The sequence below is a fragment of the Phocoena phocoena genome, chromosome 16 (genome assembly GCF_963924675.1).
Source record: "Phocoena phocoena chromosome 16, mPhoPho1.1, whole genome shotgun sequence".
Classification (NCBI taxonomy): domain Eukaryota; kingdom Metazoa; phylum Chordata; class Mammalia; order Artiodactyla; family Phocoenidae; genus Phocoena; species Phocoena phocoena.
The window spans coordinates 16,310,838-16,323,645 of record NC_089234.1 but is presented as its reverse complement, the minus strand read 5'-3'; the positions used below and the strand labels follow the sequence as shown (position 1 = coordinate 16,323,645).

Genomic DNA, 12,808 nt, shown 5'->3' with positions numbered 1-12,808 from the left:
TTTATTATGCAGACTATATAGTATATCTAAAGGTCTTACTTCATAAGGTAGCTCAGTAAATGTCATTGTTAGCAGCTTTTAAAGTTATATTCATTGTTATTATTGTTATTATAAAGTGAATTATTAAGTCTGGTAAGCACCTAGCACAATAAGTGACATGTAATTATACTTTCCCTGCCTCTCCAATCTAAGTCACTTGACTATTTACAGAAAACAAATTTGAGACAAATTCATAAATATTTTAAAATTAGGATTTGAAATATACATAATTAGTTTGAAGTTTTATAGGGTCACTTGATCTGGCATACTATTAAAACTTTATCAAAATGGATATTTAAGACCTCACTGTACCCTAAACCTCACTAGGTGTGACTAATTGGCAGAAATATTAGTTTGATTTGCAGACTTTTTTTTTTAGAATTTTGTTTTAATTGAGTAACTTCAGTTGCTGTTATTAGTTGTTAGCTGTTATTATTCATTTGTTCCACCCAGCTTTGGCTTTCAGTTTGTATAAAATATTTCCAAATACCTGCTTCAAGTTATAATTAATACTTTTAGTATCTGCATTTATTTACTTATAAGCAACAAACTCATTATCTTTGTTTCCTTAAATTGGTTAAACAGAGATGCTGTACTTTTAATCTACTTTTGTGTAACAAAATTTTTCTTCATAGTGCATAGTTAAAATTGTAAATCATGGTCAAGTAATTATAAATTCTAATTTACACAAGCACAGATTAATGAGATTCCTTTTTTCTTTGGAGGGAAGGGAACATGCTCTTCTTCAATATTAATGTTGCTTCCATGAAATCTATAATAATAGCAGTGTGTTTTGCTTAACTTTGCATTTAAAATATTTTGTATTTAAGGTCTCATTCAAATCCAGAGCATTTCAGCTCTTTTATGAAATTGGGTTAGGTATTTTGTATGTTTATCCTTATATTTTAACACTGTTTTTTGATACTTATTCTTAAGGTTGACCTTCATTCTCAGTAGCCCATTTGTACCTAATATGTACTTAAGTCCTTTTAATATTTGATATTTCCTCTTATTTTTACCTAAATATGTTAATCTTACTTCCTTTCACACACAGACTAATCTACCATTTCTGAAAGAATTTAGTAGCTTTTTCTTACTATATTTGCAGACTGTCTCATAGTGGTAGCTTTCCCATCTTCTTCCTCCCCACTCCCTTCCTGCCCTGCCAGTCCCTTCCTTAGAAATAATAATTGTTCACATTTTAATAGAAAGTTTTAAGTAAATTATCTTGATCATTTCCTTTAATCGTTTTTTATTTTGTGTAAATTTCAGGACTAGAATGGCTGAACACAGAAGAATCTATTTCTGTCTACAAGGATCTGTGTGGAAAAGTGGTCGTCCTTGATTTCTTCACCTACTGCTGCATAAACTGTATTCACCTGTTGCCTGATCTTCATGCATTAGAGCACACATACTCTGATAAAGGTATCTGCCCTTTAATTGGTTTCTAACAGTCTGTCCTGGCATAGTCACTGGAAGAGTAGCTGACTCATTTTGCTCATAGGAGAATGAAACATTTGGCAAGACTTCAATGATTCTAAAGTAATTTCTAATCTATGAATTAAGGACTCCATGTACCTTTTCGTGAAGAGTTAAGCTTAGTGATAATGGTTTGCCTTCCTAAAGAACCAGCATTTAGTCTGTGGTCTTTTCTTTAAAGATAGGACATAGTTTACTTTTTTCATGATCAAGTATTTTAAAAAGGTCATTTTATATACGTGGACTTACCTAAATTTGTTCTATGAAGAAAAGAAAAAATGAAATGTGTGACTAATTTTATATTCTTCTTGTTGTGATAAAAAGGTTTAAAGTTCTTATTAGGAAATATGAATAAGCTTCCTTTAATTTCAAATGACATAAACTACTACCTGTGCTAATATTTTGGAAGGCAAAATATTATAACAGATACTTTTTCTTTGACCCTGCTTTATTTAAAAACTATTTATAAAGGTTAATGTTTTCCAAAGCACACCAGGAAATCCTTTTTTATGGTATTACAAATTCTGAAAATGTAAGAGGTTATACTTAGTATTTTCTTTAGAACTTTGACATTTTTTCAGATTTTTTTCTTGTTTACTTCTTTCTAAAAAGAGAGCATATGGGATAAATGAAACTAATTAAAGGTTCCATTTAATTAGGCTTAAATTAATTGAAGCTGTCCTCTTGGCAGTGACTAAAAAGAAGAGGGGGTTACTGATCTTGTGAGAGTAAAGATGAGAATAGAGTATACATGTACAAAAATGAAGGATTTCTTGAAACTTAGTTTAAAAAAAGGAGTGTTGGATATAACCTTCAGTGCAGGTGAAACTTCAGATGCTTTTAAATTGTAACAGACTGTATCTTGGAATTGCCTATCGATGAGATTTACCAAGAACTCAAATATTCCCAGTAGCTAAACCATGTTTTCAAAAATTCATCTATATTTAAGAAACATGAGTATTTCATTATCTCCTAGGTTTTGGATACTTGTGTGTCTTGTTCACGTCCATGTAATAAATACATTTATTGAGTATTATGTGCAGGGTACTCGAACTGCTGGGGAAATACGTAACAAAGTTGAATTAAGGCATTATGGAACATGGGGAAAGGACTAACTCACTTTGCCTAGAAGCTTTGGAAAATATTTCTCAAGAGAAGGAGACAATTAAGCTGGAACTTGAAAAATGAGCAGGAGTGCAGCTGACAATGAAAATGGGGGCAGGAGGGACACTCCTGGCTGAGGGAGTGACAGGTAGACAAGGAGGGAAGCACAGGAGAGTAGGTTTGGAGAGTGGTAGTTTAGTGTCGCCAGGTTACAGGGGCCCCTGGGAAGAGTTAAAGGGGAGGAAGGCAGATTAGGTTCAGACTTGCATTACGAAGGGCTTTGTATAACGTTCTTAATAGTTAATGGACTTTTTCATCCACTGAAAGTACAGAGATGTTTAAGGTTGTTTTTGATTTACTTGTTTAAGAGGAGGATGACAGTACGATTTGTGTTTCAGAATGGCACTTACAGGCTGGGTTAAAAATCCCAAAGTTAACCATTTCCTACTTAAGATCACCCCTAATGGACTGTTTAACTTAATTGGTTAACCCCATACCTGAAGCAAATTCAGTGGCTTCTTAGAATGGATCCTTAACAATCTCTTTACCAGTTTACTGAAAATATTTTTATAACACATTGTGACAAAAAATGATAACTATTTTTATATATAAATACACTTCTGAAAAGTAAGATACTTTGTAAGTGGTTTCAACATGGTAATTTCAAAGAAACATTACTTCATTATTATGCTGCTGTATGAAAATGCTGGTAACTTAGAAATAAAAGATTTTTGTATTGCTTAGAAGATAAGTTCAGTTCATATTCACAAAAGCAGGCATACCTAGAGATTATCATATGAAAGTTCAGTAGGCTGTCACTAAATTTGCTTTCTTGCTGCTGTCTTTTTTATTTTTATTGGAGTATAGTTGATTTACAGTGTTGTGTTAGTTTCAGGTGTACAGCATAGTGAATGAGTTATATATATGTATATATCCATTCTTTTTCAGATTCTTTTCTCATATAGGTTATTACAGAATATTGAGTAGAGTTCCCTGTGCTATGCAGTAGTTCCTTGTTAGTTATCTATTTTATGTATAGTAGTATGTATATGTTAATTCCAATCTCCTAATTTATCATGATGCCGTGTCTTACTTCATTACTATCTGATGTTTCTGAATTTATCTTCAGCAATGCTGTTTATGTTCTTGAAGAGACATTAAGCAGACTGTTTTTATTCCATGAAATATTCATTTTATCAGTAAGCTGGAAATGCTCAGCTGAGTGAGGAAGTGCATTTTAATTCAAAAACACTCTGAAAGAAGCCCACTTTAATACTCAGCCTCCTTCCTCTGTAAACAGCTTTTAAAGTCTAGTGTGTAATGGTGACCAGTATCACTTTCACAATAGCGTAAAAGAAATTATAAATGCCAAAGATCTAAAGCAAAAGTAAAAAGATACTTAATAGTAATGAATGGTTCTGGTTTCTCCTTGAGGGTTTCTAATTTCTTTCACCTGTTTATGCTGGATGCATTAATGATATATAACACCCAAATTTAGCACAATGGCTATCATCTAAGGAAAAGCACTTGTTTTTGTTTTTGTTTTTTGCTGTATGCGGGCCTCTCACTGTTGTGGCCCCTCCTGTTGCGGAGCACAGGCTCCGGACGCGCAGGCTCAGAGGCCATGGCTCACGGGCCCAGCCGCTCCGCGGCATGTGGGATCTTCCCGGACCGGGGCACGAACCCGTGTCTCCTGCATAGGCAGGCGGACTCTCAACCGCCGCTCCACCAGAGAAGCCCTGAAAAGCACTTGTTTTATAAGAAAACATCTAGTAGGAAAACTTGGCATATTTTAAAATGTGTTTGCTAGGTGAATGTTAATATAATTAAATCAGACTTTAAAAACCTAAATGCCATAACACTGCTGAGTAAACGCTGGTGTTCTCGTTATGTGGCATATGCTGTTTTTCACTTTATTAAAAATTAGAAGAATGTATTTCTAATTTATAGGGAAACTAAACCTTTTAATGGGTCAATATACAGTTTTACTCTGTGTCAGAGTTCCCAAAACCACCCCCAGGTCAATAATTCTTTAGGAGGACTCACAGGGTTCAGCATGTAGCTGTACTCATGGCTATAATTTATTACAACAAAAGGACAAAAAGCAGAATCAGCCAAGGGAAAAAACGCCTGGGGCTGAATCCAGGGGCGACCAGGAGCAAGCCGAATCCTCTCTTGGTGGAGTCGCCTAAGAGGTGCTTAATTTCCCCCAGCAAAGAGTTGTTACAGCGAGTTTGGATGTTGCCAACCAGGGAAGCTCACTAGAGACAGCACCCAGCACTTTAGGCCTTGTGAGCTACTCTCATCAGTTCTGGGAATGATGGGAACGCTTCCCAAATACAGGCAAAGACCAGCACTGTAAGCAGGTCTTTGAAAGAATAGTAGTGGGGCCTGTTATGTTAACTCTTTTTTGTACACACTTCACACTTTCTTTCTGCAGCACCCCATATACTGATTATTCTTTGTTCTTAAATAAAGTATGATGAAAATATTGGCTGATTTATGGCAAACTTTCAGAGTGTTTAATGTAAACACAGGGAAATGTCAGTTTTTGAAATTAAAAAAAAATTCACATATGCTTCTGGTCTCTGCTTTAATTTAGTGTTTGGGTGATTTTGATTTTTTTTTTTTTTTTTTTTTTGCGGTACGCGGGCCCCTCACTGTTGTGGCCTCTCCCGTTGCGGAGCACAGGCTCCGGACGCACAGGCTCAGCGGCCATGGCTCATGGGCCCAGCCCCTCCGCGGCATGTGGGATCTTCCCGGACCGGGGCACGAACCCGTGTCCCCTGCATCAGCAGGCGGACTCTCAACCACTGCATCACCAGGGAAGCCCCCGATTTTTTTTACTTCATGTTTCCATCTCTCCACATCCTTCTTCCCTTCCCTCCCCTCGGGGTGTTCTAGCCTCCGTGACCTGCCTTCATCTTTTCTTGCCTAGTAAAGTCGTGCTCGTCTTTTAGATCTCTAAATGCCTCAACTTACAGGTTTTGTAACGTCTAAAACTCCTTAAATATTTTTAGTTTTTGCATTGAACTAAGTTATTATACTGCCTGTGATTAAACTATACTGTTTGCTATATACTATATATAAATATGTTATATACTACTATGCATAATTGTATTTATATGTCTACACGTTTCTGAAAAATAAGACCTTTGTAGTTAGTTCCCTGACTAGGGATCGAACCCATGCTCCCTGCAGTGGAAACACGGAGTCCTAACCCCTGGACTGCCAGGGAATTCCCTGAAGTTTCTTAAATGATTTAAAGAAGTTATTTTATTACTAATATTTTAGAAGCAGCTGTTCTTTTTATTTGGTTTTACCTTTTCTCTTTCCCTTTCTTTTTCCCCTCCCTCTGGTCTCTCTCTCTTCCTTTTCTTCTTTCCATGTTTTATTTTAAATGTAGTAGTTTTGATCCATGTGTTGGCAAAAGATCCATAAAGGGAAGACTCTTTTACATCTTGTTTTTTATTCTGTATGATTAATAGAACAAGCAAAATATTTTAAGAAAAATTTCTGTACACTTTAAGGTTGTTGACACTGAAAACATGAGATGCATAGATATTTGGCAGTTGTCCTTGTATGTAGATCAATATAGATATTATATTTAGACAATGTGATGTGGTCTATATATTGTACAAATATGTTTCTTCAGTATTTATGTCCTGTCCATTCATTTCCTATTATGTATGAGACACTATGCTGGTAAATAATAAAATAGTGTATGATCCCTAAATAATTAATAGGAATTACAGTCTAACAAGGGGAAAACATACAATCAAATAACCACACAAATATTTTTATAATTTCTGATTAGTGCTAAGAAGGAAAATTACAGGACTTCCCTGGTGGCGCAGTGGTTGAGAGTCCGCCTGCCAATGCAGGGGACACGGGTTCGTGCCCTGGTTCGGGAAGATCCCACATGCCGCAGAGCGGCTGGGCCCGTGAGCCATGGCCGCTGAGCCTGCGTGTCCGGAGCCTGTGCTCCACAACGGGAGAAGCCACAGCAGTGAGAGGCCCGCGTACCGCAAAAAAAAAGAAAAAAAAAAGAAGAAGGAAAATTACAGACTGCTATGAAAACGAATAATGAGGTTTACTCCAATCTGGAAGAATTAAAGAAAGCTTTTTTAAGAGTAAAAATTGAGCTGAGATCTAAAAGACAGGTACGACTTTGCTAGGTGAGAAGGTTCCAGGCAGAGAGACACTATGTGTCAAGGCTTTAAAGCAAGAGGAATAATGATATTCTGGACGAACTAAGAAAGTCCTGGTCGCTACAGTACCCTGAGGGAGGGGAAGAAGAGTGGAAAAAGATGCTGGAGACGTGAGATGTGGTTTTTGCATGTGGTTTTCCATTGGGAGAGCCTAGGAAAGATTTTCTGCCAGAGGGTGATGTGATCAGATTTGTGTTTTTTAAAGATCAGTTCATCTCCTGGGTGGGCAGCTAATTAGTGGACAAGAAATGGATTGGTGACAAGGCTATCATGCTCCCTGTGAGATATGATAATAGCTTAGCCCGTTATAGATGTTAAGATCAATAGGACTCAGTCATGGATTAACTATGGGTGATGAGAGAGGGCTGGTTGGTTATTACAGAGATATCCTAGGTAGGTTTCTGGCTTGTATAATTGGAAAGACGGTGGTGCCATTTGGTGACAGGAAACGCTGTAGAAAGGACGTTTAGAGGGAAAGTTCGTGAGTTTAGTTTGAAGTATCTTTGAGACTTGCACTTCATTCTCCATCTGACTTCCATTGCTTTTAAGAAAAAGATCTCAATCCTTATTATGACTTACGAGACTGACCCTATCTGTATGTTTATTCTTGTTTTGTCCCATGCTCCCCTTTGTTCTCTGTGTTTAGTCACTTACCTTCTTCAGTCTCTGTTTTGTCCCACTTTTCAATGTGTTGTTTTCTCTCCCTGAAATCTCCTCTGTTGCTCTCTTCACATAGTTAACATCTTCTCATCATTTAGATCTCACCTCAGTCATCACTTTTTCAAAGAAGTGTTGGGATATATTGACCAAAGGAAAAAAATACATTTTTTGAAGTAATAAGATATATATTGTGTATATATATTATATATATAAAATATATTTGGACTCAACTCATGGTTTCTTTTTTAATTTATTATAAATCATCAATCATTTGTTTTGATTTTCAAATTTTCTGTATTTGACTAATGGGATCCCCTTCAAGCTATCACTTGTGTCCTTCTGACATGTCCTTATCATTCTCTGAGCACTTCTTTACTTGTCACAACAAAATATTTCCGGGTTCATCTTGTACTTTCCCAGCCGCATCTCTGAATCAGCCACTTCTCCGAGGAGCTCTCATTCCTTTTAGGATTGAACATTGGGAATGGTTTTGAGAAACCACGATCTGGGTACTAGGCGTGTTTGTTGCTACTGGGGTGTCTTTGCTTCCAGTCCCTCTCAACTAATTTAAAAATTACTTAAACTAGTCCCTCTCACCCACCATGAGGTTATGTTATTCATTTGAAATATAGCTAGATTCATTTGTTTCTGTTTGTACTTTTAGGCCCCCTTTCTCCATTTCTGTTGATTTTGTTTTCGAGTATGCAAAATTATAACATGGTCTGAAAGTCAGGACTGTACAGAAAGTATAGATCCATCCACCCATCTCTTCTGCCTGTTCCTACATTCTCATTCTTTCTGTCCCATTCTTTTTCTTTTTTAAAATTTCTTCTTTTTTTAACATAAAAACTGACATACTATTGACATTTTTGTGCACTTCACTTTTATCATGTGACATTTTTCCTGGTAGTCACTCCATATCAGTTTATAAAGAACTTCCTGGTTATTTTTAGTAGCTGCATAGTACTTGAGTGTGTGTATGTGTATACCATAATTTATTCAGCCACTCTCCTATCCTATGTATTGGCCCTTACTTTGTTTCTAATATTTAACAAACAGTGAGTAATCTTGCGGATACATTTTTGTACTGCTGGTAGTATATCTTAAGGGTAGATTCCTAGAAATGGGATTGCTTGGTCAAAGTTAAATGTATATACAATTTTGTTAGATGTTGCCATGTTCCGTACCAGGAGGACTGCACCAGTTTGCATTCCTTTTTTTTTTTTTGGCCGCACCACACAGCTTTTGGGATCTTAGTTCCCCGACCAGGGATCAAACCTGGGCCCCCTGCAGTGGAAGTGCAGAGTCCTAACCACTGGACTGCCAGGGAATTCCCTCAGTTTGCATTCTTACTAACAGTGTATGGTGTCTCTTTCCCCGTTGCTGCTCCAGTAAAATGTGTTGACGTATTTTTACATTTTTACTGGTTTAGTATATGAGAAATGGTATCTCAGTGTAGTTTTAAATTGCATTTTAGAGTGGAGTTGAACAAGTCTTTTCATGTTTATGGCTATTTATTGTAAATGGGGTTTTGTTTACCATTATATCCTCCAAAACTGGGTATTATGTAGGTATATAAAGTCCATTGATTTCTGTGTGTTAATTTTATATTCCACAACTTCCTGAATCTTTTATTATTTGGGTTAGTTTTGTAATTGATTCTCTGGAGTTTCCCTAACATGCTATCATATTGTCTGCAAAGAAAATTTCCAATTCTTACGCCTATAACTGATTTCTCTTGTCTGATTTTGTTGTCTGCTATCACCCTTCCTACTCATTGTTAAATAGTAGTGGAAGCAGTGGACATCTCTGCCTTGTTCCTTATCTTACTGGAAAACTTCTAGTTCTCCATTAAGTTAGAGGCTGGTTTTAGGACTCAGTTATATTTATTTACTCAATTAACAAATCATCAGAGTACAAAATTACTTTAAATTATATCTCAATAAACCTGATGTTAAAAATAAAAATCTATCTCTGCTACTTCTGGGTTTGGAGGAGAATGGTGGCTACCTAATTTTGAATCTCCCCATGTCCCTTTCCCTCGCTCCCCAAACATAAAAACAACAGGGAGAGTAAATAGAACCACACTTGATCCTACGTTCAGCAATACTAGGAGACAGAGAATATCATAGCCTTCAGATTACCTGTAAGTTGTGAAATAAACTTACTTCCATTAAAGATCCTGCTGCTACTAGCCAGCAGGTGCTGAGAACAGAAATGGGGGAGGCTTAAAAGACTCCATGAAAAAAAGAAAGCGGTTCAGAGGACTTAGGCAAAGCACAAACAGAGTAATCCCCTTACCTGCAGAAAGAGAAACTCCAACACTAAGTGCAAAATACTGAACACAGGTTTGGATATACTAGAACATAGTACTAGCTCTTGAAAGAGTGTGGGACTGGGAACAGAAGCCTCAGAGAAGCATCGCTTCTGGAAGAGAATCAGATATGTAGAGGTGTGTGTAGTTTCCCTTGGAGATAGTCTCCTGAAGGGAACGAAGAAGATAAGAGGGAAAAGTTAAGGATGCTGCAGAAACAAAAGAATATACACATCAACTCCTTCTTCCAACGGCGCGATCTGAAAAGAGACTGCACAGGAAAGGGGGACTGTCAGAAGAGGGCACTCTCAAACTAGGAGCTCTGTCCAAAAACTGATTAGGATTATCACATCCATATGAAACTGTAAAAAGCTGAAAATGTGATTCAAAGTTGAAATGCTGATGAAAATTCTCACTTAATCAAAAAGTTGACAGAAACTATAACACAGTCCTCCATACTGAATGACATATCCTCTAAAAGTATTTAGGAATAATGAAAAAGCTTGAATCAGAAATTTAAAAACTAAAAACAGAAATGGACGTGCCCCCCCACCCCCGCAAAACAAAGGAAGAAATGAGTGTTGATTGAACCAGAAAAGAAATAGAAGAAAAAAGTTCGAATAATATTAGAGATAAAGACTAAATTACAGGGTGTCCAAGGGATAATAAATTCATGTAAAAATGTTATAAAGGGCATTGAGCTAAAGCAGGGATATAAAAACAGACTTAGAGACTGAAAATGAGCTTAAAAAAAGAAGTAGTAAAAAGGGTTAGAGAGGAAATGATTGAATTGGAAGACGAGGAGGAGAGGTCCAACATAGACTACTTTGGAGACTGGAGAAGAAAATCAAAACAACTGACCAGAACTAATATCTAAAATTAGATTCCAAGAAGACATTCCAGAAATAAAAGGAACCCTAAATCTACATATTGAAAGGGCCTACTAGATACCAGGGAAAATACCCAGAACAGCCTAAGAAGTATCCTAGTAAAGCTATTACACTTTAAATATGTTTTAAAAAAATCCTCAGGGCCTCTAGGAAAAGATGACTTTGAAAGACATGTAAATTAGACTGGACAGACTTTTCACAAATAACATACAAAGCAAGGTAACAGTGAAGCAGCGTTTCTAAGAATCTTAAGGAAGTACAAACCAAGGATTTTATATCTAAGCAGCTGCCTTTCAAGAATCAATCAAGGTTATAAGAAGTTTTATTTAATTTGTTTTAATAAATTTATTTACTTTTGGCTGTGTCGGGTCTTCGTTGCTGCGAGCAGGCTTTCTCTAGTTGCCGCAAGCGGTGGCTTCTCTTGTTGCGGAGCATGGGCTGTAGGCGCTCACGCTTCAGTAGTTGTGGCACGTGGGCTCAGTAGGTGTGGCTCGCGGGCTGTAGAGCGCAGGCTCAGTAGTTGTGGTGCACGAGCTTAGTTGCTTTGCGGCATGTGGGATCCTTGCGGACCACGGCTCGAACCCGTGTCCCCTGCATTGGCAGGCAGATTCTTAACCGTTGTGCCACCAGGGAAGTCCTAGAAAGACGGTTCTGAATGTCCAAGAACTCAGAGAATACTGTGCCCATGTGCCCTTTCTGGTGAATCTACTTGAGGGAGATTCTAACCAGGTATGACTAAGGAAACTCCAAACAGATGAATGAAGACTTCATACATGTATTTGTAGAGCTGTGACCAACGAGGATGAGGTGTTTTGGTGAATCAGTCAGAGTTTGATCAGGGGAGAAGGAGTAAGGAGAAATAATAAGGATTTGTTAAAGGCACTTGACTATGTAGTTGTGGGAGCTGGTTAACTAGTCTACATGTATATAGCTGTTGCTTCTGTGTCTGATGCCTCAATTTGAAGTCAGAAGTTCAGGCAGTTGAAAAGGAAAGATGGATAAGAAGTAGGGGAGATCAAGGGTAAACTACAACCTGCACGCATGAACTGGAACCCGTAAGAATGAACTGGAACCTATGTAAGCTTCCAATTTAAATAATGAGGTGACCAGAAAAATAAGTTTGTACCCCTCATCAGGAGCTAAAAACTTGCCTGGCCCAGGAGTTGCAAAAGCTGAGGGAGGAGATCTGGCAGGAGCTGGTGCAGCTGCCTGGGCCCAGCTGCTACCCCACAACCACTGAGGTGAGCCAGTAGATGAGCTACAGAGTGTGTAAACTGCAGTAGCACCTGGTGCCCTGCACCAATCTTCCAACAAGAGAGGATATGGCTGCTGCTGCCCTTAACACCTTCCAGTTCTCTCACATAATATCTTGTGGTCCAGGATAACCCAGAGCTAGGCAGGGAATAGAATACTGGAAAACAATTCCAACTTAGCTAAATTGATAAATCCATCGCCCAAGAGTAGAAGAATAATATAAAATCATATATTCTGACAAAATTAGAAAGAATGCAACTAAAGAAAGATGGAAAGAAAAAGGAGAGAGGGGAAACAGAAGACTATTGATTATTGTATAGGTAATAAGTGGTAAAGGATGCCATTTAAAAATGATAGGTCAGATAGCAAAAGGTTATAAAAAATGGGGATTAATACTTTTATAATATTAAAAGTATTAATAGAAAATAACCACTGGAACAAAAATAGAAAACTTTTTTTTTTAAGAAAACTTTTAAAATAGAAATAAGTTGCTTCCTTTATTGCTTGGTACATGGATATTCCTAATCGTTTTATCTTTGTTGTGAATGCTTTTCACATTAAAACATTTCTTCCTTTGCCCTGTTTAATGCTTTGGGGCTTGAAATCTACCTTGTCGGGTAGATCCTACCTACCAGGATCACACCCTTATGTTCCTGTCGCTTTCACTTGCCCACATATCTTTGTGCATATCTTTATTTTTAGCTTTTCTGATCCAAATCATTTTAGTAGGTGAGTTAAACCCATTCACATTTATTTATAAGTAGTGTTATGTATAGTTATTGTGTTATTTTGTGTATTAGGTTTTATTTGCTGTTTCTCAACATGATGTGCTTTTTTGCTATTTTACTTTACTGATT

General features: G+C 37.2%; 1 protein-coding gene across 1 annotated transcript in view; it reads left to right on the top strand.

The window, feature by feature from the left end:
- The window catches only part of NHLRC2 (NHL repeat containing 2), a 58,819-nt gene that overhangs the window by 1,802 nt on the left and 44,209 nt on the right, over window positions 1-12,808 (top strand). Inside the window, exon 2 of the mRNA XM_065894447.1 lies at window positions 1,312-1,464. Within this exon, the coding sequence (XP_065750519.1) occupies window positions 1,312-1,464 (153 nt within the window). The remainder of the gene's footprint in view (window positions 1-1,311; window positions 1,465-12,808) is intronic.